Source organism: Arvicola amphibius, chromosome 7 (assembly GCF_903992535.2).
Source record: "Arvicola amphibius chromosome 7, mArvAmp1.2, whole genome shotgun sequence".
NCBI lineage: Eukaryota > Metazoa > Chordata > Mammalia > Rodentia > Cricetidae > Arvicola > Arvicola amphibius.
In genome coordinates this window covers 14592606-14619012 of record NC_052053.1, presented here as the reverse complement: position 1 = coordinate 14619012, position 26407 = coordinate 14592606, and the positions used below count along the sequence as shown (strand labels likewise).

General features: G+C 41.4%; 1 protein-coding gene across 6 annotated transcripts in view; it reads left to right on the top strand.

The window, feature by feature from the left end:
* The first annotated feature begins 3899 nt into the window (after positions 1-3899).
* The window catches only part of Ubr3 (ubiquitin protein ligase E3 component n-recognin 3), a 134992-nt gene continuing 112484 nt past the window's right edge, over positions 3900-26407 (top strand). For all 6 annotated transcript variants that reach the window (XM_038335831.1, XM_038335827.1, XM_038335830.1 and 3 more), the window contains exons 1-2: positions 3900-4453; positions 24600-24739. In XM_038335831.1, the coding sequence (XP_038191759.1) occupies positions 3915-4453; positions 24600-24739 (679 nt within the window). In that variant the 5' untranslated portion in view covers positions 3900-3914. The remainder of the gene's footprint in view (positions 4454-24599; positions 24740-26407) is intronic.

Sequence of the window (26407 nt, the reverse complement as noted above, 5' to 3'; positions counted from 1 at the left end):
TAAAATAAAATAAAATAAAATAAAATAAAAGGTGTGCACCACCACCACCCTGCACAAAGGTCATTGTTATTTTACCTGTTTTATACGTAGCAGTAATACTCCTTACATAGCCTTTGAAACAGCTCTTCTCTTGTCCTTTCTTCAATTTCTGATTTTTTTTTATTTTTTATTTTTTTGTGAGCTAGGGTATCATGTAGTTGAAGCCGGTCTTGAACTTGGTTATGTAGGAGAGAATGATTTTGAAGTCCGTTCTGCCTTTACTCCCAAACTCTGGGATGAAGCCCGGTGTGGTGGTGCACGTCTCCGATTCTAGCATATAGGAAGGCAGAGGAAGGCATATCTCTATGGATTTCAGGCCAGCTGCAACCTTGTCTCAAAACAGAGAAACAGCTGGAGAGATGACTCAGTGGTTATGAGCACCAGTTGCTCTTCCAGAGGTCTTGAGTTCAAGTCCCAGCAACCATATAGTGACTTCCAACCATCTCTAGTGGGATCCTGATCTGATATGCTGGTGTACATGCAGATAGAGTACTCATATATATAAAATAAATAAACAAATCTTAAAAAAAACCAGAGAGACAACAAAACAACACAGAAATAGGCACAAAAATAAATAAATAAATGAAAAAAACTGAAACCAAGTGTCGGCACATACCAAACCCAGCTCCAGTCTGTTTTTCTATTAGTAAGTATTAGCTTCTTCAGCCATACTCATAAAAATGTTCACAGGAAAAATGTTCAGTTTTCTCTTTCAACATTAATTATTGCCTAACTTTTTTTTTTTTCATTTTGTTTTGTTTCTTGGGTTTTGCTATGTTGTCTAGGCTAGCCTCCAACTCCTAAGGCCTGAAGGATTTTTTTTTTTAAAGGCCAATTGGGTTCTTTTCGTTGGGCCCTGCCAAGGTATGCCACTGAGGGGGAGCATGCCACTGGCAAGAGAGTCAGTGCAAGAGGTTTATTGATGAAAGGGGAAAGGAGTGCAAAACAGAGAAAGGCATTCTGGGAATGGGGACGTGAGAGGGACAGGTAGTCAGGCAGGCAGGCAGGCAGGCAGGCAGACAGGTAAGCAAGAGGAGCAAGAGACAGAAGAAGAGAGCAGGAGACGAGAAAGGCAAGAGAGAGACTGTGCCTGACGGACACCTTTAAGGGGTGGGCATAGCGATAGGTGATGATGTAACTTTCTGGGCGCCAAGGTTGGCTGCTCTTGCAGTGGGAACTAACAAGGCCCAAGTTGTGCTCCTGCCTCAAGTGTCCGGAGCATCTGGGAGTGTAGGTGTACACCGTCGCGTCTGCCTTCATTGTTTAGTTTTGAGATGGGTCCTCAGGTAGCCCAGGATGGCCTTGAATTCCCTACGTGGCTGAGGATGACCTTGAACGTCTGACCTTCCTGACTTTTTTTTTTTCTGAAGTGCTGGGATTACATCAGTTGCCACCATGGATGGGGGGGTTCGTTTTCTTTTTTTTCTTTGGAAACATCCGAGTCTTTTAGACCTTGCTGCTATACTTTCTGCTGTTCTCTCATTTGTTTAATATTGAAACAAGAGCATTTTTAGTAAGTTTCTCAGCTCCTGTTTTAGAATATTTTTGGGCAAAAAGCATGACAGTGCATTTACAATCTGGCCTACATTAACTCCTCTGCAGTCTGCTCCTCAAGACACTGTGAAGGTACATATGAGGTTCTCAGGAGTTTTGTCTGTTTGTTATCATCTAATATCTTAAACACATTCCTAGGGAATGTTCTTTACCTGCATCCGTCAAAGCCCAAAGATTTCTAGACGCCTTGTTCACGCTGTGTAACACAGTCTTAGCGCAAACTGACTCCATGGTGGAAGTACCATTCAGGCTGTAAACTTCAGCACGTAGACAGCACCACTTGCCAAAAATGAGAACAAAGACCTAATCCATCAAAGGCCATGGTTATGGGAAAGTCTCTAAATGTACTAACCTCACTTTTTGGCTTCTGTAGTTCTGTTCTGCCTGTGTTTGTTAACTTAAGTATGCCAACCCAGAACATGGTTTTTGTGCTCCTGACAAAGGTTCGGGGCTACACTGGGATCCCAAACACTCAGTGTGGTCGCTGACCAGCTAATAAAGACTTTCCATGGGCTTAAGCCCATGTTCGAGTAGTCTTCTCTGGTAAATACCCCACAACAGCAACCAATTATTTACCAGATGTCTGCCAGGTTGCAGTCAGTTGCTCCCTGGGACAGCTGAGGAACAAGACAGATGATGCTGCCTGCTGTGTGTTTTTGCGCATATGAATTACTTAAAATTTTGTTTCCTCTACTGCCACTTAACAGGCTTATTAAGCAGGTTAGAAGAAAGACCATCAAAGAGCTGGTAGGCACTAGAAAGTCTAGAAATGTGTTGCCGATTGGAATTATTTCTCATTTAGCAATATCAGACAGATGTTTGACTGTTTGCCAGCAGTGATAAAGACTGATTCTTTGCCCTTGAGAAGTTTATCAGCTGGAGTGGAGGAACAAGCTTGCAATCCTGGCTCTAAGGCAGGAGGAGGCTCTGGTTTGAGGGTAGCCTGGGCTACACATTGCTTCAGAACAAACAACCCATTCCAACCTATAACAACACAGGAAAACGACCAATTAACAGTAATGTGGTGGGAATAAAAATTTTCTGCTCAAAACAGTTATCAAATAAACCATAACCTTTTATTTTCTATTTAAAAAGTTTTTATGTACGGGCAGTTTGCCTGCATGTATTTCTGTGCCCATAGAGCCCAGAAGAGGCCTTTGAGTTTCCTGAAACTGGAGTTAAAGACAGTTGTGAGCTGCTCTCTCTCTGGGCGCTGGGAATCAAACCTGGATCTTAACCACTGACTCATCTCTCCAGCAACCCCCACTAAATTAAACGAGAGCTGGGGATGTGGCTCAGTTGTTATAGTGTTTACGTAGCACACACGAGCCTCTGGGTTCAGTCCCTGTTATTGTATAAAACCAGGGGGAGCAGTAGTTCCAGCACCGGGAGAAGGAGGTCAGAGTTCAAAGTCATCCTATGCTATATAGAATGCTTGAGGCCAGTTGGGGCCACGGAAGATATTCTCTTAAAGCAAATGAGCAAACAAACCAACCTAACCAAAACCCTCCTGATACAGTGATCAGGTTCCAGTGGTCATCTTCTGTCTGTCTCTGCTCCAGACAGTGAGAAATTGTGATGTTGGCGCGTTTAAGAGACAATTTAAGGAGCTTGGTTTTTCCTTGAAGAGTTTGGGTAAGAGATAACAAGACAGCCATGGACCCGGTCAGCAAGGAAAAGTGCCTGCTGCCAAGCCTAAGAACTTGAGTTCAATCCCCAGGAAACCACACAATGGAAGGAGCGAGAACCAACTCCCACCACACCCGCATCAGAGAGCCCCTACTCAAATAAATGGAATGGAATTTAAAAAACACAGTAAGAACATATCTTACTTTTTAAAAAGAATGTATCTTAGGAGATTCACATCGAAGAATTGTGAGGCTGAAAACTCACTCAGGGAAATATTTAGCAGGCAGTTTTAATAATAGCAGGAATCCAGCAGTAATTAAGACTCTGGTACCAGGAATCAACATCTGAAGCCTAGATACAGATGCCTAAAATACATCTGGTAGATGTGTATAATTCCTATGTTCCAGGCAAATAAAGAAAGCCCACTCTTACTAAAGATGGCCTTTGGGCCGAGTTCCTGTGTAAGTGGTTGTCAGTTTCCAGAATAGGGCCAACAGGTTGGGAGGGAAAATAGAAACCGGCCCCAGACCGGCGAGGGGAGGAGCCCGACAAGGGGCGGGGAGTGCGCGGAGGTGTTTCGCGGAGCCGGGTATCGCGAGAGTTGGGCGGGCCGGGGCCTCGCAGCCGTCAGTTCCCCCACCCTCCCGGGAGGAGCCGTGGGCTCTGGACTCTCCAAATTCTGAGCTCTCATCATGGCGGCGGCGGCCGCGGCGGCCGTCGGGGGGCCGCAGGCGGCCCAGTCGGAGGTGCCCGAGCAGGGGCCGGCCCTAGACAAGGCGGCCACGGCCGCGCATCTGAAGGCCGCTCTCAGCCGGCCCGACAACCGTGCGGGCGCCGAGGAGCTGCAGGCGCTGCTGGAGCGGGTGCTGAACGCAGAGCGGCCGCTGGCGGGGGCTGCGGGCGGCGAGGAGGCGGCGGGCGGCGGCGGCGGCCCCGGCGCGGCCGAGGAGGATGCCCTGGAGTGGTGTAAGTGCCTTCTGGCCGGCGGCGGCGGCTACGATGAGTTCTGCGCGGCCGTGCGGGCCTACGACCCCGCGGCGCTCTGCGGCCTGGTCTGGACGGCCAACTTCGTGGCCTACCGCTGCCGGACGTGCGGCATCTCCCCTTGCATGTCGCTGTGTGCCGAGTGCTTCCACCAGGGCGACCACACCGGACACGACTTCAACATGTTCCGCAGCCAGGCCGGGGGCGCTTGCGATTGCGGGGACAGCAACGTAATGCGGGAGAGTGGGTGAGTGGAGCCCCGGTGAGGCGACACGGGCCGTGTGGTCCTGTGGGGTCGGGGGGAGGCCTAAGGGGAAATCTGGGAGCTGACCCCCATCTGTCGGGGGACGTTTGGGGGAGGGCGCAGACCCGAGGGGCTAGAGGTGACTGAGCTGTCACTGGTGGGAAGGGGGTGGGGAGGATGGGAGAGCAGCATGTGCGGGGAACCGGGCTGGGGATTTTTGAGGAGGTCAGGGTGGGCGAGTGATGGGGGAGACAGGAGTCAGTGCGTGGGGCGAGAGGGCAAGGAAGACGAGCGGATACTTGGGGGAACCTGGCGTGGAGCTGTCAGTTGTGTACTTGCTGGGGAAAAGCTGTACAGCTGCCTGCCCGGTTCTGGAGAAGAGCCTTAGAAGTGATTTGGATTGACTGGGAGTGGTTTGGGATCTGAATTGGGTCACCTGATGCTGAGGGCCAGGGAGATGGTCTTGTACTGCAAGGAAGGACCCTTGGGGGAAAAGCTGAACTGTCTGTGTGTGTCTGTCTGTCTGAAGGACCCAGCTCTGGAGCTGACGGGAGCTGAGGGAGGAGGGAAGAGGAGGGGCTTGCATAAAAAGGGACTGTTGAGCTGTCAGTAGAGTATTTGGTGTGCTGGAGTGACTTCGAGGTTTGGGCTCCCAAGCAGTCAGATATAGAATATCCCTCACACCAGGAGAAGGAAGAAATCGCCGAGTGAATTAGGAGTTAAGTGCTAGATCTTATCTAGTTAAGGGCACCTTAATCATTAATACGAGAACATCCGTCTGAAGGAGACACTCAACACATGCATCTTCGACAAACGCATGCGTTTTTTGGTATCTGCAGCACACCTGGTGTTGGCACCTATGTCTTAATTCACTTACCCTACAGTCGTTAGTGATAAATTCCTTAAATAGTCAAGAAGTTAGTGGCCAGGGAAAAGGTTTCTGAGCAGAAGGATTAAGAAAAAGGATTTAGAAGGAGATAGTAAGAGCTTGCAAATAATAATCAGGGCCAGCAATTAGACGTTGAAATTTTTTGCTTCACTTTTAGCGTTTTAATATTTATATATTATTGAATATATAAGACAAAATATAATAGACTGTTGGAAGTTTTCCTCCTTTCTGGTCTCTTGTCTGCCAGTCCTTTCTCATGGCTGAGTTTTTCTAGTGCAAAGCAAGCAACAATAAATGTTGTTTCCTACTTATGCTGTTTCCTTTCATCCAAAAGGTAACGTTGTTTTACATCTTGTCGTCTTCACTTTGATGTCTTTCATATCAGTAAATCAGTTTCCGGATTCCATTGTGTAAAAACCACTACACAATGTCCACGAGTCTTCTGCCCTTAATTAATTCATCTGATAGGCACGAAGAGTTCTAGTACAAAATAAAACCCGTGCATGGTGTAGGAGCCTTCTCTCACCTGTGCAAATATATCAGTGGGGTAAATTAAAAAGCTGAGATGTAGAAACATTCCTTCCCAAGGCTTGTTATAATTAATGTATGGAGTAGCCTATTTTCCAGTAGCCTCTTTATCAGTGTTATCAAACAGTGTTATCAAAACTTTGGATTTTTTTTCTGTTTGGTGAAAGTGTCAAATTTTAACTCCTTCATATAATTTAATTCATTTAATCTTTAACAATTTTGAGATACTTACTGTTATTATTCCCATTGAATTGGAGAGAAAAATAGGGCACAGATTTTTAAAACTTGCTAAAGATCACTCAGGTAGTAAACTAGGCATGCTGGCTCCATATCCTCTCCTCTCAGTTACTTCTGCCTACTGCCTGTATTAAATAGTATTCTTTAATTTGTTTGGTTTTGGGGACTTATCTCTGTGCTGTGCGTGCTAAGAAGGTGCACTTCCACCTTCTTCCACATCCAGCCTCTAAATACTCTTACTGGTTTTTCTCTTCAGTACTGTTTTGTCTTTTTGATTTTAAATGTCATTTTTTTTGAAACCTCCAATTAAAAAATAACAGACACACAGCACATGTGCAGATTTCAGAAGACAACTTTGAGTTGTGGGATCTGGGGATTAAATTTAGGTAGTCAGGAGTCAGGCTTGTGTGCTTTTTTTTTTCTTTTTGCTTTTTTGAAACAGGGTTTTTCTGTGTAGCCCTGGCTGTCCTGGAACTTGCTTTGTAGACCAGGCTGGTCTCGAACTCACTGAGATCCGCCTGCCTCTGCCTCTCAAGTGCTGGGATTATAGTTTGCACCACTGATGCCTGACTGTGATGCTCTTTCTATACTGAGCCTCCTGCTGCCACATCATACTCCTTTAAAAAGAGGTGCATCAAGTCATGGAGGATTTATAGCTGTCTCACTGAGGCATTTTTACTCCTTGTTCTAGGTTATCATTCAGGGGAACTAATAATGAAAGAAGTAATGTTGGTTCTTTCTGAATTTGGAACAAAGTGATAATTATCAGATTGTTCTGGAGGAAATGCAAACCTGGCACTTTAAAATTATGATGCTTTGTTCTGGAAGTGGAAATAATATTAGTAAGGTTTTTGTTTTGTTTGACATAGGGTCCTGGAGCTTGGTGTGCAGACCAGGCTGGCCTTGAACTTTCAGTGACTCTCTTGCTGCTGTCTTTCAAGTGTGAGTATAGGTGTGAGTCACCATGCTGGGGACTCAGTTCTCTCTGTCTTTCTCTTGAGACAGGGTCAGTTTTGATGCCTAATCCCAGCTGGCAGCGAATTGTCTCCCTGCCTCATTCCTCCAAATGCTAGGATTATAGGTGTGAGTCATCATGCCCAGCTTCCAATGATTTATTTATTTATTTAAAAAATACAAACATAGCTAGGCAGCGGTGGCACACGCCTTTTCTCCTAGTGCTGGTGGGGGGGTGGCGGAGGCAGGTGGATCACTGAGTTTGAGGCCAGCCTGGTCTACAGAGCAAGTTCCAGGACAGCGAGGCTACACAGAGAAACCTACATCAAAAACTCAAAACAATAACAACAAATTAAAACAAAACAAAAACAGGTTTAGGGCATCCATGCTCTAGATAAGTACATGTATTTTTATTGAGGTTTCAGGGAATTTATTTTGTCCATGGTAGCACTTGTACGTGACTTGACAATTAATATTTATTGATTTAATTGTTTGTTCCAGGAGTTGCCATGTCCAGTGTCAATGGACAAGACTGAAACAGCATTGGAACCATGTGTTTATTCTAAAATTTCTACACCTTTAGTGGTTTAGATAGACTAGTTCTGGGCTGAATACCTACTCTGCTCCCTTTAGAGAGCTAGGTGATGATGACTGGGAGTGTAGGCTGAGGTGCAGCTTCTGGAGTCATTTTAGAACTAGAACCAACGTTTTATTACAGTGTTCCAGGTGGACAGCACTGTGTTACCCTGGCATGGGCAGCAGTCCCTACAGGTAGCTAAAACTGAGAATTCATATATTTTGAAGTTGCTTTTCTCATTAATAAAAGCTTGTGAGTTCCACTGTACTGCTCAGGAAATCTCAGAAAGATCCTACTTTCCCTGGGCTCTTACTACTGGATTGGCTATTTGCAGTGTTGGGGATTGTAACTAGGAATGTGCTTTATCCCAGAGTTGTACTTTGTCCTTGTCTCGTCATACTCAAAAGAAGAAGCCTTGCTGTGCCTTAGTCCTTTTCCCTGTGTCTGACTGCTGTGGTTGGAGATGGTCCGTCACAACTATTAGCATTTCATTTATAAATTTGCAATTATAGAAATAAGGGAAAGAAAGATTCAGTTTTTTGGGGGGGGGCAGGTTCTCTTTACTTAGCTCTGACTGCCTTAAAATTCACTGTGTATACCAGACTGGACTTGAACTCACAGAGATCTGCCTGCCTCTGCCTCCTGAGTGCTGAGATTTAAAGCATGTGCCACCAGTCCTGGCTTGAATTATTTTAGATTTAGTAACACTGATATTGTCAGTGTAGTAGTGGTTTTAGCAGATATAGGAAACAAAGAGTAATTGAGGACTCATTGTGAGATGATATCACAAAGCATATGGGAACGATGTATTAACAGCCACGTGTACCTGGGCTAGGGAGATGGCCTGGTGGTGAAGAGTACTTGCTGCTCTTGCAGAGAACCTGAGTTCAGTTTCCAGCACTCACATGACGACTTACAACCATTGTTGCTCTAGTTCCAGGGAACCTAGCATCCTCTTTTAGCCTCTGGGGCTACTTTACACATGTGATGCACATGAATGTAGAAAAACACATACACATAAAAATAAAATAAATCTTGAAAAGGGAAACAATTATAACAATATGATGTTTTTGTCTGTGGTGCTGGAGAGCGAGCTGTGCTTCCCACATGCACAAGAGTCATTATTATTTAATGTTAGTCATTATTATTCAATACAAGATGGGTGGGTGAACTTAAAAACAAACAAAAACAATGTGATAAAAAAATCTAAAATAATAAAGCCAGGTGTGGTGGCACATGCCTTTAATCCCAGCACATGGGAGGCAGAGGCAGATCTGTGAGTTTGAGGCCAGCCTGGTCTATAGAATGAGTTCCAGGACAGCCAAAGATACACAGAGAATCCCTGTCTTCAAAAACAAAGCAAAAAAAAAAAAATCTAAAATAATTTCTGACTTGGTGTGGGAGGTCCTTCTGTCTATGTGTTGCTTTTATTGGTTAATGAATAAAGAAACTGGCTTGGCCTGATAGGGTAGAACAGAGCTAGGTGGGAAGACTAAGCTGAATGCTGGGAGAAAGGAGGCAGACTCAGAGAGAAGCCATGAAGTCCCACCAAAGACAGACACCTGAACTTTAGCTGGTAAGCCATAGTTACGTGGCGATACATGGATTAATAGAAATGGATTAAATTAGTATGTAAGAGTCAGCCAATAAGAACCTAGAGATAATGGGCCAAGCAGTGATTTAATTAAGATGGTTTCTGTGTGATTATTTCGGTTCTGGGTGGCCGGTACAAACAAGTGGCCTCCTTACTACACTGACTAGCTGGTTTTAGGTTATGATGGGAAACTGAACAGAACTGTGATTTTAAACATTTCCCAAATTTTGATGTAGTTATTTTAACATATTATCATGTCTTATAGATTTTTTTGCTACTTTGCTCACTTTCTGTCAGATTTTAAGGTATTTACAAATAGGCACCCTAGATGCCAGAATAAATGCTTCCTAAATGTTAAGTTGTCCTTTATCTGAAAGGTCACCCTAAGATAAATTATTTTATTATTCAGGAAATGGCTCCCTTCCCCCACCTTTAAAATGTCAAAAGTAGTCCATATGGGCTATGCCATGTATGAGTGGGTAGAGCGAAAGGTCCTTTCCCACCGTTCCTCACTAAGGGATCGCTCCCATCTTCATTTGACCTTAATTATGCACTTCAAAGATGTTAGCAATAATGGATCAGTACTTTAGCTGTCTTGTTGGAAATATTTTGGTAGTTTGGTTTGTGACAGTGCTGAAGTGGAGGCAGTGAATATCTGGCTAACACTCTTTTTCTGCAGTTATTTCCCCTATGTGTATTGGGCAGTATCTCATATTAGCACACGGTGCATTTTCTTTTCTTGTTTTAAAAAATACTTTCATCTGTTTTATTTTATGTGTTATAAGTGGTTTGCTTGAATGTATGTCCATGAACCACTTGCATGCCAGGAACTAGAGTTACAGATGGTTTTGAGTCACCATATTGGTACTGGGAATTGACTGGGTCCTCTGGAAGGTCAGTCAGTGCTCTTAACTTCTGAGCATCTCTTTAGCACCCCGCCCCCTTTTTTGAGACAGGTTTTCAGGATGTTGTCCCAGTTGGCCTTGAACTCCTAGGGTTCTGCCTGCCCCGCCTCCTGAGTGCTGGGATTAAAGTGGGATCAGCAGTCTCACCTATTCTCTGTTCAGTGGTTACTTAGTATTCCAGTGCATTTTAATGGGGCTGTTGGCTGGTTTAGTCAGTATTGTCATATAGTTTGTGTGTGCACACATATGTGTGAAGATAAACGCCCAAAAACTACAACTCAGTTAAAGAAGGTGTACACTGTAGTCTTTGATAGACCCATTTAAAGTAACCAATTTATACTCACCTCAGTGTATGAATTGGTTTCTTTCCATCCTGGCCCACATAACATGTGTAATATTTTATTTTTGATTTTCCACTTGCATTTTTCTTCCATACAGAAAACTCAGCAGTCTACATTTAACTCACCCTAGTGATAGGTTCAGTATAGCCTTTTCCATTTCCTATCTTGGCAGTGTGGCTTTTCTATCAAGCCGTGAGTTTTGTAGTTGTTACCATTGGTCCTGGGGACTTCTACCAGCTTAGCCAGGACTCTTCTTTTTCTGAGTTAACCTGTTGAAGCAATGGTGGTATGAACTGCTCTGGGATGATGCTCTTGTACTCTGTAAAGTTTTGTCACTTGTATTGGTTTAATAAAATGCTGATTGGCCAGTAGCCAGGCAGGAAGTATAGGTGGGGCAACCAGACTAAAAGAATTATGGGAAGAGGAAAGGCAGAGATGCAGTCACAGCCAGATGCAGAGAAAGCAAGATGAGAATGCTGAACTGAGAAAAGGTACCAAGCTACATGGCTAAACATAAACAAGAATCATAGGTTAATTTAAGTTGTAAGAGCTAGTTAATAGTAAGCCTGAGCTAATAGGCCAAACAGTTTATAATTAATATAAGCCTCTGTGTGTTTCTTTGGGACTGAATGGCTACAGGACTAGGCAGGAGAGAAACTTCCAGCTACAATGAACTTTCAGTATAAGTTTGATAATAAAGATATGTGCCTTTACTCTCACATTTATATCCCATTTATACATACTGACATTTTAGCAAATTAATTGTGTTATGTAATATGGTTAATGGTTGAAGTACTAGTATTATTTATTTTTTCTTTTTTTGAGACAGGGTCACACTGTGTACACTTGGCTAGCCTGGAACTCACTATGTAAACTGGATTGGCCTCAAACTCATGGAGGTCTCTTGAGTGCTAGGTTTAAAGGCATGCACTACAACTCCTGATAGAGATAATCTCTTAGATTATATGTCTGCATATATTTGTATGGACTGCTTATTAAATTTCTTCCCTATGAACTTGGAATTTTCTTTAATGAAACAGTCATCTAACTGTGAAGCTAACAATTCAAACAAAGGAGCAAAACACCTTTTGTGATATAAAAAGCTTTAAGTCTGTTGCCTTGTTTTCTAGTTATCTTGTCTGTTCTTTCTTCCTTCTTTGGAGTGTGTGTGTGTGTGTGTGTGTGTGTGTGTGTGTGTGTGTGTTATGAAACTCATTCTGTAGCCAGGCTGGCCTGGAACTTTACTTAGCCAAGCTTGGCTTATGACTCAAATTTATGACGGTCCTCCTGCCTCAGCCTACCAAATGCTGAGGTTACAGGAGTCAGTTCCTATGCCCAACTTGATTCTTTAAAAAAAATTTTTTTTTTGGTTTAGCTATATTTGTATTTCCTTTGCTAGTTTATGAGCTATAATTTTTACTGTACTGTGGTATGCAGCAAGAGATTGGTGCCCAGTGCCAATACACTGGTACTGGTGTTTGCAAAAAGAAGAGCTTTAGCGTAGGCCTTTTGACAAGGAGATAAGAAGAATGGTAAACTCTCTCCCTGACTACCGGCAGCAAAGGGATTTAAGTGGACTGAGCTGATTGCTTGAAGTCAGGAATTTTGGTTTCAGATACATTAGACTAGATGGAATTTGTGGATCCTTTGTAATTGAGGAGTGTCTGGCTCTATCCTGCAGCTGTGGATGGTACCCCTTACTTCTAGCCTGTGATGTATTATGTGCACACACTGATGGGTATGCAGTTGTGTTAGTATGCAGGGAGGTGTTGAGGCCAGGGGTAGATAGATACTGGGTGCCTTTCTTTTCACTATTGTTTGAGACTGGGTCTCTTGTTGAACTTAGAACTTGGTGTTTGGGCTAGACTTTCTGGCCAATGTCTGCCTGTCTCCCCTCTGCTGTTGCTGGGGTTACAGATGGGTGCTACTCTCCCTCACTTGTTTTTGTGGGTGCTAAGGATCTGAATTCAGGACCTCATGTGTGTTTAACAAGGACTTTACCCACTGGGCCATTTCCCTGACTTGTCTGCTTTTCCTTTGGGCTTTTAGTGATCTTTGCCTAATTCTCACATGTGTGTTCTGAGTCAATTGTAATCAATGATTCTCATAGTTTTGGTTCCTTCCATCTCTGTCTTCTGTATATTCCGTGCTTGGCACTGTTAGTTGTGCCTTGCTGGTTGTGCTATATATTTTTCTTTTAAGCATTTTTTTAACTTTGTTTTTTGTGTAAAGTTATTTTCCTGGAGACACTTTGGTCTTTTGGGTCTTTTATGATTTGTTAGGAGGGTCTGAAGTACTTAGTGTAGGGCTAAGTTTTGTCTTCTGAGGAAAAATGCTTTTGAGTTGTTGACTTAATGAATGAATGTAATTTTGGCTGAGGATGTAGTTAAGTGGGAAAGTGCTTGTCTAGCAGTTGCAAGGTCCATGGTTTATTCTCTGGAGCCTTAAAACTTAATTCTTGCCTGAATTTCTATCTGCTTGCCTGCCTGCCTGCCTGCCTGCCTGCCTGCCTGTCTGTCTGTCTGTCTATCTATCTTTTTAGATAGGGTCTCAACTGTGTAACCTTAGTTATTCTGGAATTCACTAGGCTGGCCTCAAACTCAGAGATCTGCCTGTCATTGTCTCTTGAATGTTGGGATTAAAGACCTGTTCTACCACATCTGGCTTTTTGCCTGAATTTTGTAGTTTCCAGGGTGATTATAAGAACAGATGCCATCCTTCCATTCTTGGTCCAAGTGTCTGTGCGTTTTCTGTGCTTTCAGAGGTGTTTACCCTTGGCCTTGGGTAATTTTCTTACATTTGTGTGCTGTTCAGTACTCAAGGATTCAGGAGTATTCTCTATGCCTTCAGTGATTAATTTCTCTGGATTTTTTTTTTTTTTTTTGATGGCTGTCCTACAAAGTGTAGCTGCGCTTATCTTCCTAGACTTCCTAAGAGTCTTCCAAAGTCAGGAAATTTGCCTGGACCATTTATATTCTCCTTTGTGTTGTACCCTGGAATCCTATAAGAAAAGTAAGTTGACATTGGTAGGCCTCACTTTGTTTCCTATCTATTAGAGATTATTGTCTTTCTTTGATGTCTAGTGTGTTGAAAAACACTGCTTTATATTTTATCTGGCCTTGAACGCACAGAGATCCACCTATCTCTGCCTCCCAAGTGCTAGGATTAAAGACATGTGCCGCCACCGCCTGGCATTACCTTTTTTTAAAACATACTATTTTTAATGATTACTTGGAAATTTCATATCATATACCCAAATCACACTACCTTCTCATTCCTCCCAGTTCTGCCCTGCTACCTCTGTTACCTCCCTCCCCCAAAGGAAAACAAACAAGTAACAAAGGTCCAATTTGTGTTGCTCATATTTTCTCTGGGGCATGGTCAAACTCCCAGTGGCCAGCCCCTTAAAGAAAACTGAGTCCTTTTCCACCACACCCTGATTAGAAACTACTAATGTGGAGAGCTACACTGCAGCGTCCTTATCACAATTTTTAAGAGTTCTCATCAATGGCTTTCTGTGTAGACTGTTTCTTTTTTGGGGTGGGGTGGGGTAGGGACAGGGACTGTCACAGAAGCCTTTCATGTCGCTCTTTCTCAGCTATGAAATCTGCAGTCATCAATACCATGGCAAAAGTAGCTTCCTTGCCCTTTACAGTCAGTGGGAGCACAGGTCATTGGACACACATAGATTTTGGGACAGCACGGACCATGGACAGCGACATGGTGTCAGCTTGTGCCATGGACCTCAGCATGTTCTCCTGTGGCAATACAGACTACCGACGTCAACATGGCCCTCTGCTGCAGTCGATCACCGGCAGCAGCATGGACCACAGCTATCAGCATGGCCTCAGGTGGCCGTCCAGCTAGTCACATCAACATGGCTCCCAGCAGTAGCTTGGCCCACATACATCAACATGGCTTCAGGCAGCAGCACAGACTACTGATATTTGCATGGCCTTTAGTAGTAATATGGGCCACACACATCAACATGGCCACAGCTGCAGTAGGAGAGTGGACCCAAACATGGCCCTTAGTGACAGCTCGGACCACAGATATCAACATGGCCTCCTGCAGCGCCTGGAGCATGGACACTAATATGGCCTCCTGGAGTTGGCCATCACCATGCTTCTAGTGGCAGCCCAGATTTCAGACATCCATCTGCGTGAGCCTTGGGCTTCAGCATGCATGGTCTGCGGCAGTGGACCAGGAACAGCAGCATGTCCTCTGCAGCAGCACAGACCATAGAGGTCTCTCAAGGAGGTCCATTCCAGAAAATGAACTGACTTCCTGTTGTTGCTCAGAACCAGGTTGATTGTCAGCTGGGCATTGTTTTCAGGGCCTGAGTCTGCTCAAGCTCCAGGCTGCTGCTTACCACCTTGTTGAACTTACTCGGCAACAACATGTTCTCCTGTCCACTGCAGCCTTTCACGCCTGTCATTGCAGTTGCATCTCTAGTTCCCTCTTTTACTGCTCACTCTCTGCACTGTTCCTCCATCTTTCCCACCTCTCCATCAAATATTCGTTTGTTATAGTGGCATTGGAAGCTGCAGTATGTCACATAGTATATATGTTTTTAAAGATTTATTTATTAATTATGTACACGGCATTCTACTTGCATGTGTCCCTGCAGGCCAGAAGAAGGCACCAGATCTCATTACAGATGGTTGTGAGTCATCATGTGGTTGCTGGGAATTGAACTCAGAACCTCTGGAAGAACAGTCAATGCTCTTAACCTCTGAGCCATCTCTCCAGCCTCCCATAGTATATTTTTTGCTCAGCTTTACATGCAAATACTCATTGCAACGAGTCTGGTTGAAAGTTTCTAATTTCTGAACACGTAAATAAATACTGGACCATTGCTATTGCCCAGAGTCAGAGTGATGTTGCTGCTGAGCAGCACATCCCGGGGCAGGTTCTGTGAGAGCGCTTGGCTATCACACACCTCCCTGCCATCAGTGTCTGCAACCCCAGGCTTGCTGGGCTCAACTTTTGTGCTTAGAGCCTATGGGTAGTGCCACTGCTGGGCTCCTTCCCAGCAAGGCAAGGAGTGCAGGCTGCATTGGCAGTGACTCCATGCTGGGGGGTGGCCAGAGAGTCTAGGACTGGTCCTATTTCAGTAATGTCTTGTTTCTGTGGGAGCTCCAGGCCTCTGCTCATTACCCACCATGGCTCACCAAGTACTACTGTTGAGTTTGTAGGCTTACTGCTGTTATCAGTGTCCCAGTAGGACAAGTCACATGGCTCCCTGCCATGGTGGCTCCGTGCTGGTTGTTGGCTGGTGGGCCTAGGGACAGCCCTATTCAGTATTGACCCGTTACTGTGGGCGCTCCATGCTGCTGCCTTGTGCTGGCGAACACGCTGCCTCTGTGCTTGCAGCCTGTTGGTGGTGAAGGGTATAGATTTGTTATTTTCACCGCTCTTGGCTGTTTCACCATCTTTCTTTCCAGTTTCATGAGTCCACTTGTTTTTTGTTTTTTTGTTTTTTTTTGTTTTTTTTGGTTTTTCGAGACAGGGTTTCTCTGTGGCTTTGGAGCCTGTCCTGGAACTAGCTCTGTAGACCAGGCTGGCCTCGAACTCAGAGATCCACCTGCCTCTGCCTCCCGTGTGCTGGGATTAAAGGCGTGCGCCACCATCGCCTGGCTATGAGTCCACTTTTTAAAAGCATAAGACTTGCCTTTTTATGTAGTTGTTCTGAGCCTCCATGGGTCTATCAGACCCCTTGGAGCTCCAGTGTCTTGAGGCTGCTGCTGTCTTTGTTTTTCCCAGTAATCACTAATGTATGTTTTTATTTTATTTTATTTTATTTTATTTTTTTGGTTTTTCGAGACAGGGTTTCTCTGTAGCTTTGGAGCCTGTCCTGGAACTAGCTCTTGTAGACCAGGCTGGCCTCGAACTCACAGAGATCCGCCTGACTCTGCCTCCCGAGTGCTGGGATTAAAGGCGTGCGCCACCACCGCCCGGCTGTTTTTATTTTCTTTACAGTTAAGTGGTGTTTTGATTAAAACGTATTGAAGAAAAGGTGATATTGCTTATCTTCTCTTCTGGAAAACAAATATTTTTTATGAGATGCTTAATTCCTTTAATTATGTACATATATTTGTAGTACAGTCTATGTGTTAAACTCATTCCCCTCTCTTTTTCTATCCTTTCTCCACTGACCATAATACTAGGAATTCTGCCACCTGGTTTTGGTCGCAGTCTGTGGGCATTCACCTACTGCTTTCTGCAGTCTTGGTCCTCTGCTGCGTTTTTGGGAGGGAATTATCTCCTTCTAGAAAAGGACCCACACTTGGTGGACGTTTATCCCCATCTGCTATGTAAAGACTTTCTTGGAAACCTGTCATATTAGCTTCTACTTATTGTGTATAATTAATTAATTAGTTAGAGACACAGTACTTCGTAGTTCTAGCTGGCCTGGAACTCACAGAAGTCCTCTTGCCTTTGTTTCCTGGGTGCTGGAATTAAAGGAATGTGTAATCACACCTGACTAGAATGAAAAATGTTAGACACTTTTATTTATTTTGATTGGTCATGACATGCTCGAATATATAGGTAAAATATTTTTTATCTTTTCAACTTATATAAACCTATATATCTTTATAGTTCAGATGCTTTTTTGAAACCAGGTATGGTGGCAAAGTCCTGTAGTTCTAGCACTTGGGAGGTCGAGGCAGTTAGTGAGCTACATAGTGAGGCTGATGTAGGAGACATTGTCTCAAAACAACAAACAAAATCAAAAGAATGCTTTGTGTGCATGTGTGTGTGTGTGTGTGTGTGTGTGTAGATGATGTATTTAGATATTGTTCTTAAAACTTTATTCTTGCCGGGCGGTGGTGGCGCATGCCTTTAATCCCATCACTCAGGAGGCAGAGGGAGGCGGATCTCTGTGAGTTCGAGGCCAGCCTGGTCTACAAGAGCTAGCTCCAGGACAGGCTCTAAAGCTGCAGAGAAATCCTGTCTCGAAAAACAAAAAACAAAAAACAAAAAAAAACAAAAAAAAACTTTATTCTTTGTCTTTCCCCCTTGGTTTCATTTTATTTTCTCCTGTAAGGGATATAGATCTTGCTGCATTGCCCATACTGTTCTCCAGCTCCTGTCCTGAGGTTTATACATGGGTGCATAGAATTTTAATATCGGAACCTGTCCTTGAGATGATTTACTTTCATCTCTTCATTTGTGATTGAGATTTACCTTACATCTTTGGTGCAGATTCAGATTTCTGTGTGTAAAACACTTCACAGTCTAAGAGGACTTTATTTGATTAATAGATCAGTGCAATAATGGGCTAGTTTGATTACTGGATTAAGAAGACATTTGCGTTTTCTGTTCTCTGGCTGTATACCTTTTGGACCCCTTTGTTGGCAAACTATTCTCTGAAAGTTTCATGCTTGTTTTTGAAAATAACATTTAATTAGATCACATCACACTCCAGGCGATAGTGGCCCAGGACTTTAGTCCCAGTACTTGGGAAGCAAAGGTAGGAGGATCTCTGTGAGTTTGAGGCGGTCTACAGAGCAACTTTCAGGACAGCCAGGGTTAACTCCCTGACCTTAAAAATATAAACTTATCATACTCATTTATTTGCATATTGTTCATGCTTTCTTTCACTTTATAAAAGTAGCATTGATTGTTTATAATAGACTATATGGCCCTAAAGGCAGAATATATTATCTGTTCCTTTAAAACAAAACAAAACATCAGAAACATGGTTAAATTCTGTACTATAGTTACAGGTTTTGTGAACTTAAAAATTATATTCTTTTTTTAAGCAAATAAAATTGTTAGGAAACATGTGGATACATGTTAATTTAAGATCTCATCCAAACTAAGAACAATAAAAGAGTAACTATAAATGATACATTTTTGGTTTTACCATGACTTTTTTAAAAAATCATATACTAATCTAAATGTAGCAGTCACTTAGCCATTTAAATTTCATCCTGAAAGTTGAAAGTGTTACTTATAAATACTTGGGGAAATGATGCTGTTATTATCTGCAGTAAGGAGTCTGGATATAGAAAACAGGTTAACAAGGTTTGTACAAGAGTTAGGCGGTGGTACATGTTTTTTATGGACTTTCTTCTTTTTACTAGCAATGACTTATTTATTATTAATCAGGATTTGGTCTAAGCTACAAACAGAATATTTTAGTCAGACAGTTACAAAGATGTACAATTTCTTTCTTTCTTTCTTTTTTTTTTTTTTTGTTTTTTCGAGACAGGGTTTCTCTTTGGCTTTGGAGCCTGTCCTGGAACTAGCTCTGTAGACCAGGCTGGTCTCGAACTCACAGAGATCTGCCTGCCTCTGCCTCCCGAGTGCTAGGATTAAAGGTGTGCGCCACCATCGCCCGGCAAGATGTACAATTTCTTTTCCTTCCTCCTTCCCTCCCTCCCTTCTTCCCTCCCTTTCTTTTTTTTAAAGATTTGCTTATTATGTATACAGTGTGTGTATGCCTACAGGCCATAAGAGGGCACCAGATCTCATTACAGATGGTTGTGAGCCACCATGTGGTTGCTGGGAATTGAACTCAGGACCTCTGGAAGAACAGCAAGTGCTCTTAACCTCTGAGCCATCTCTCCAGCCCCAGATGTACAATTTCTTATATAGACACTACCATTCCTCCTTATAAAGAGATTTATGACTTTTTTTTTTAAATCTGCAAGCATCGCTTCTTGGCCTTTTGGCTAAGATCAAGTGTAAAAAATCTGCAAGCATTTAAGTATGAGTATGGTGTATGGGAATGGAGTTTTGAATATACACTGGCAAATATTTTGTAAATAGCGGGAAAATCTATAAAGTAGGAGCTCTAGTTCTGAAAAGTATATTGTCATAATTTTCATAATTTCAGTTTTAATATCTGCTCAGTTACTCATCCTCTAATTTACTCTAAAGTAAAAGAGGGTTAGATTTCTACACACTGGGACTTTAACGCTGCAAATAGTTGTTATTCTTTTTCTCATTGAGAAAACAGGAAGTGCTCGATTGCTTATGTTTAAAGTTACACACATGTGATGTATCTGTGTTTATGGACTTCCTCCCTCTTTACTTTGATACTGGGAATCTAACCAGGATCCTACACATGCTAAGCATGAACTATACCTCAAGCTTGCAGAAATAGTGAGTAGAGATCTAATGTAAGTTATAAGTCCCTATGTTAATAAATCTTGCATTTTTTTCTGGTCACCTAATTTATAAACAAAGGAGAGAGTTTATAAAATGTCTCTGTATAGTTATGAGAATTTCTGGGGTCATGTATGGTAGTCTGTGCCTGTAATCCCAGCAATGGAATGTGGAAAGATTGGGGTTTAAAGGAAACTTTAGTTACGTTAGGGATTTTGAAGCCAGTCTGGGTCATGAGACCTTGCCTAAAAAACCCCACAATGTGGGTATTCATGTATCACTGTCAACGTTAGGAAATGTGACAGAATATTATCTCATAACTGAATTATAATTTAGAATGAACTCAAACTAATGTAGTTACAAAATTTGAAAGTAAATTTTTTCAAAAGGTTTTAAAGAACTGCAGAGAGTCTGGAGAGATGGCTCAGGAGTTCAGAGTGCTTGGGAGGCAGAGGCAGGTGGATCTTTGTGAGTTTGAAGCCAACCTGATCTACAGAGCAAGTTTGGGACAGCCAGGGCAACACAGAAAAATGTTGTCTCAAAAACTGCCACCAAGAAAAAACACGCAAACAAGACTGTTTTCTGCTCTTCCAGAAGGTCTAAGTTTGGTTCCTAGTACGTAACACCTGACAGCTCACAACCACCTGTTTCTCTAACTGCAAAGGATCTGGCACTAGGCCTCCTCCAGCATGCACCCACCGCCCTGCCAATGTGGTATACAAACATACACATAAACCTGAAAAAAAATAAATATTTTAAGAACCAATCTTAGAAGGTTAAAGGATTATGTCCTAAGATTAGAAAGAGAGTAGAGAAGTTTATCCTTAATGTTAGGGTAGTAAGCTATGTGTACTGAGTCCAGGACTAAGATGGAGCATTGTGCCATTCTGGGACTAAAACACAGGGTTGTATTCAGTTAGCCCTTTGGCTAACTCTGAATTATAAACATTTTTCTGTTTTGTCATTGACAAATGAATGTGTGTGATATTTTTCCTTATAGGGCTTTTCCTGATAAGTTTCTGTGTTCATTAATCATCAATGGTGGCTAGATTTTGTTAGGCTTAAATTGTCCCCTTTCTTTCCTCCCCTTTTCCTCCTCCTTTTCTCCTCTCTCTCTCTATCTTTTTTTGGAGACAGGTACTTGCTGTACTATCCAGGCTGGCCTAGAACTGCTATGTAAATCAGTCCTATTGCAAATTACAGAGACCTGCCTACCTCTGCTTCCCAAATACTGGGATTAAAGACACATGCTCACACATGCTCCCACATGTTCCCATCCTGACTCAGATAATTTCTTCTTTTTATTCTAATGCTTTTTCTCCCTTTAGATTTTCCCTCTTATATAATATATTCTGATTATAGATTCTCCTTCCTCTGCTCCTCCCACTTCCTCCCAATTCCCCTCCTATTCAGATCCACCCTTTTCTGTCTTTCATTAGAAAACAAACAGACTTATAAGGGCTAATAGTAAAATAAAATAAGATAGAACAAAAACTAACTCATTGGAGTATGACAAAATAAACAAAGAGAAGGCAAAGAGCTCAAGAAAAGGCACAAGAAACAGTTACAGATATAGAGATACTCAGAAATCCCATAAAAACACTAGACTAGGTGCTTTTATGTAGACTCAAAGAACTGTAGAATAAAAAGAAAGAAGAAAAAAGTGTAGGGGGACTGCCATTATGAGACAAGATCCTAAAGAGGCCATTGAGTTTGTTTTCTGTTGACATCTACTGCTGGGCGTGCAATCTACCCTCAAGAGTAGGTTTGTTTCTCAGTGAGAGTCCCTTGGAGAGATCTAAAATTTTATTTGCAAGTGGCTATCAATTGGAGACAGCTCCTGGGTTGGGCATGCATCTACTTCTCCTTTCAGTTCTAGGACCCCCATCTGGTGCAGACCCATGCAGGCCCTGTGCACACTGCCTCGGTCTCTGAGTTCATGTGTGCATTGGCTGATTTAGGAAGTCTTGTTTCCTTGGTGTCCTCCACCCTTTCTGACTTTTATGCTTGTTTCACTTCCACTTCCACAGGGTTCTCGGAGCTCTGGGAGGGATTGATGGAATACCTATACAACAGTGCCTTGCTTTGCCATCATTAGAGAAGCTGCCTCCTGCAGCAGATGGGAACAAATAGAGAGGCCAGTAGCCAGACAATATGCAGAGAGTGAGAGACCGCAGAACATTCATCCTAAATGGGGATATCTACACATGTTAAAAGGAATGTCTCCCCCAAATAATTTCTTTGTCATTAAATATCCATGAACATATTCTAGGATCAAAATGCCATTGTCATATCTAATAAAATTCACTGTAGTGAATTAGTGTGCAGTAGTTAATCAGATCACCTTGGCTGTTCACACATTTTATCTGATTACTTGATCTCTCAAACCCCTTAGACTAGCCTTTTTACCTGCTTGATCCCTCTGAAACTGACAGCTTGCAGAGAAACTGAAACCAATTTTCCTATGTATAATGTCCCATTCTAAGTTTGTCTGTTTTCTTGAGGTGTCAACTAGTTCCTTCATTTTGCATACTTCTCATAAGGAGTTGGCCCTTGAGGCTGGTGCCGGTCACTTTCTGTGTTCATGCTGTGCGCTTCATATGCATTGCAGTGCCCATTCTTTTACTCCAGGATACCAAGATCAGTATGGTTATAGTTCAGTTCCTTAGTGGGGTGCTTTCCCTTAAGCTTTCTCTTAACAAATACCTTCTAGAGACAGACTGAGAGGGGGGAGAGAGGGCAAGAAGGAGAGGGGAGGAGGGAAAGAGAGGGAGGCAGGGAGAGAGGGAGAGAGGACTATTAGACCATAACAAAATCTAGCAGATACTGCAAAATAATTTTCTCATTACTATTTTTTTGTTTGAAAATTACTTTGTTAGAGAACCAGAGCATCTTTTCATATATTTACTAAAAAGTACTTCTTTTGCTAATTTTGATATCATGTCCTGATTTTTCTATTGTTTTCTTTTTTCATTTTAAAGAGTTTCTAATTATAGTAATTATCTGCTTTACATATTGTATTTTTCCAGTTACTTTGTATAGAAGCTAAATCTTACTAGATAGGCTTTCTATACTCCAAGATAATGAAGAATATTATTTTATTTCAGACTTTTTGTATATAATTTTTAATGTTATATAAAATATATAATGGTATATATTTTGTGTTGTGTAAGGTAGGGATAGAATTTATTTTCTGAGTTTAATAATCAATTTTTGACCTAAAAGAGCTTGTTAAAAGTCTTTAGATAGGGTAGAGAGAGCTCAGCAGCTAAGAGTTCACCTTGTTTTTGCAAAGGATCCCAGTTTGGTTCTTAGTACCCACATTGGATGCTCACAAACTGCTGCATCTCAAGCCTCAGGGGATCTGATGCCTTCGGCTTCTGTGGGCACCTGTACTCTTGTGTACACACAAGCAATTGATATAAAACTCTTTATTTATTTATTTATTTATTTATTTATTTATTTATTTATTTATTTATTATGTATACAATATTCTGTCTGTGTGTATGCCTGAAGGCCAGAAGAGGGCACCAGACCTCATTACAGATGGTTGTGAGCCACCATGTGGTTGCTGGGAATTGAATTCAGGACCTTTGGAAGAGCAGGCAATGCTCTTAACCTCTGAGCCATCTCTCCAGCCCCCATATAAAACTCTTATATAAATCAGCTGGGTGATGATGGTGCACGCCTTTAATCCCAGCACTTAGGAGACAGAGGCAGGTGGAGCTCTGTGAGTTCGAGGCTAGCTTGGTCTACAGAGTGAGTACCAGGAAAGCCAGGGCTACACAGTAAAACCCTTTCTTGAAAAGCAAAACAAAAACAATAACCAACCAAACAAAAATCTTTTAAGTCTTTTCACCATATTGGGTTGTTATGCTGTGTTAGTCATATGTTAAACCCATGAATTTGCATATCTTTATCTTAGACTCAGTTGTAGTCTATGTTATTAAATTACCATAGAATTTTGGTTAAAATAGTTTGTACTGTGTTTTATAGATCAGCTTGTTGTCATTAATTATTTCTTGCAAATGTTGCTGTCACTTTTCACACATTGACTCTTTCACATGATAGAATTAGTTTTGATTGATTCCATTGCACTTTAAATTTAATGACATTTAAGTTTAGAAGAATTTCTGTGTTTTATGAAATAAAATCATTCTTCTACTTAAGAGTGCTGTTTTGTATTCAGATTATTAATCTTTGCTTTTCTTTTTTAAAGCCAAAATAGCTTTTGTATTATTCCTATTAAGTTTATTTTTTAGACATTTTATATGTTTAATTAGTAATTTTATGTTTGATAGCAAAGTAACTTATTTGTGATGATTTGGGTTGTGAATATTTGTCTTTGTTGCTCAATGTACCAGTCATTTTTTTCAATACTGTGTAATGGAGATTAACTAGAGTATATACGCTTGAATGCATAAACTTCTAAGATAAACTTCAATTACTTATATCACTGATTAATTCATTGAGGTAGGAATGGAAAATGTAAATACTTCAGATAACTACCAAGTTGTGCTTACAGGTTTATATTATTTTTTTTACTTTATGTTTTTTTGAAGCAGGATTTCTCTGTGTAACAGCCCTGGCTGTCCTGGAACTTGCTTTGTAGACCAGGCTAGCCTTCGACTCAAAGAGATCTGTCTGCCTCTGCCTCCCGAGTGCGTACTTACAGGTTTATAAAGGATGGAAATAATAAAATAGCTCTTGGAAGTAATATATTACAGTCAGAAATGTAAAACTGTGGTGGTTTTCTTTTTGTGTTCTGTTTGGGGCTATTATGGTCTTTCTCAGAAAGAGTCTCTTTGGGTGCCACTTTTAATTTAAAGGCCTACTAAAGTTGTATTCGTTTAGCTTGCTGCTTTAAAATTCACAAAGAAGGATTATTCTCGCTTTAATATTTGCTTGTATTTTTTATGAATATTATAAATAGAAGTAAAAAATTTGCCTGGCTAGACATTGTTATTTTTCCCCTTTTCTCAGTTCCTTTTTCCCCCATTACAGGTTTTGCAGAAGACATCAGATTAAATCAAGTTCAAATATTCCCTGTGTCCCCAAAGACTTATTGATGATGTCTGAATTTGTTCTTCCAAGATTTATTTTTTGTCTTATTCAGTACTTAAGAGAAGGCTATAATGAACCAGGTATGTTTTAATATGTTCATCGAAATACTCTTAAATAATCACATCACAGAATTTTAGCACTAATAATAAAGTGAAAATATAAAGCAATTAAAGTTTTATATTTTTAACAATGTGTGTATTTGTGTGTGTGGTCTTTGTGTGTTTTAGTGCATGTGAGTGCAGGTGCCTAGGGAGGCCGGAGGTGTCAGATTTCTTAAAGCTTGAGTTTTAGGCAACTGTAAGCCTTCAGATGTAGGTGCTGAGAATCGAACTCAGGTCTTCTGTAGGAGCAGCGCATGCTTCAAACCACTGAGCCATTTCTCCAGCCCAAGATAGCACTCGTTTTTAATATTTTGTTGGTACTTTTTTGAGACAGGTTTCTCCCATTTAACCACCCTGACTATACTGGAGTTTGTTCTGTAGATCGGACTGGCCTCAAACTCAGAAATTCATCTGCCTCTACCTCCCGAGTGTTAGGATTAAAGATGTGCACTACCACTGCACAGATTTATTTAAACATTTTCAATACTTAAAAAAAATAAATATAGTATATAAACTAAAGGGCTTCATGATGGCATTTTTATAAATTATATTTTATCGTAAGTAACCTTATCCCCTCTCTGCACTGTCTTCTGCTGTGCCTTATGCTCCTTTGCTTAACATTTTAAAGTATTGACTATGAAAAAGAGAAAAATAATGGTATGTATAACTTTATAGATATATTATAGGAGGCATAGTTTGGTACTTTTGCCTCTAAATAGTGATTTGCAATTATATTATGATTGAGAAAAATTATATAATTGAGAAATGTTTGAATTTGATAAATTTTTAGAAAATAAATTGCTATTGTTTTCCTCCCTGAGATATTTTATATAACAACTTATGATAGACTGAAATTGTTTGCTTTCATATTACTGTATCAGTGCTAAGTGTGCATTAAGTTAGTACTTAAAAAGAGGAAAAACACTCAACTTACACTTACTGTATTAAGATTTTTGTCATAATCTTGAGTAATGTGCTTTAAATGGTTGATTTAGGCACATATTAGAGTTTGTTGTAAGACATCATGAATTAGAGATGATAGTGGATAGAAAAAATTTATTAGCTTTTTATAATGTCTTCTGCAGTTCTAATGATAGTGGCTTTTTATCCTGTGGTACCACTTTTTATACTTTTCTATGTTTTAAACAATTTAATCTGTAAATCTTATGTTCAGTTTGAAGCTAGGATATGTCTATCTTCTAGCCTCTTTCTTAAATAGGAGTAATATCTCTGTTTTTTTTTATTTTATTTATTGTATTTTTACTTTTTTGAGGCAGGATCTTGCTTTGTATTTCTGTCTGGCTTGAAGCTCACTGTGTAGACTGACCTCAGATTTGTGGTGCTCCTTTGCCGCTGTCTCCTGGGGCTGGGATTGCAAGGTGTACATCACCATGGGCATTCTATAATCTCCTTACCATTCCTGAGAGTCTCTGTTGTGAGCAAGCCATTACACTCCCTTAATTGTGTTTTAGGCAACAACATAGAATTATTTTTGAAGTACTTTTCTCAGAATATGTATCTTAAAATAAAGAAGAATATTGTTTTGATTGAGTCCCAGGCCGCCGTCTCTTCAGAGTGAGGAAACTGCAGATACTAGACGAGCTATGTCTAAAGTTGTTTTCTGCGTTATTTCTCGTGAACTTGCTA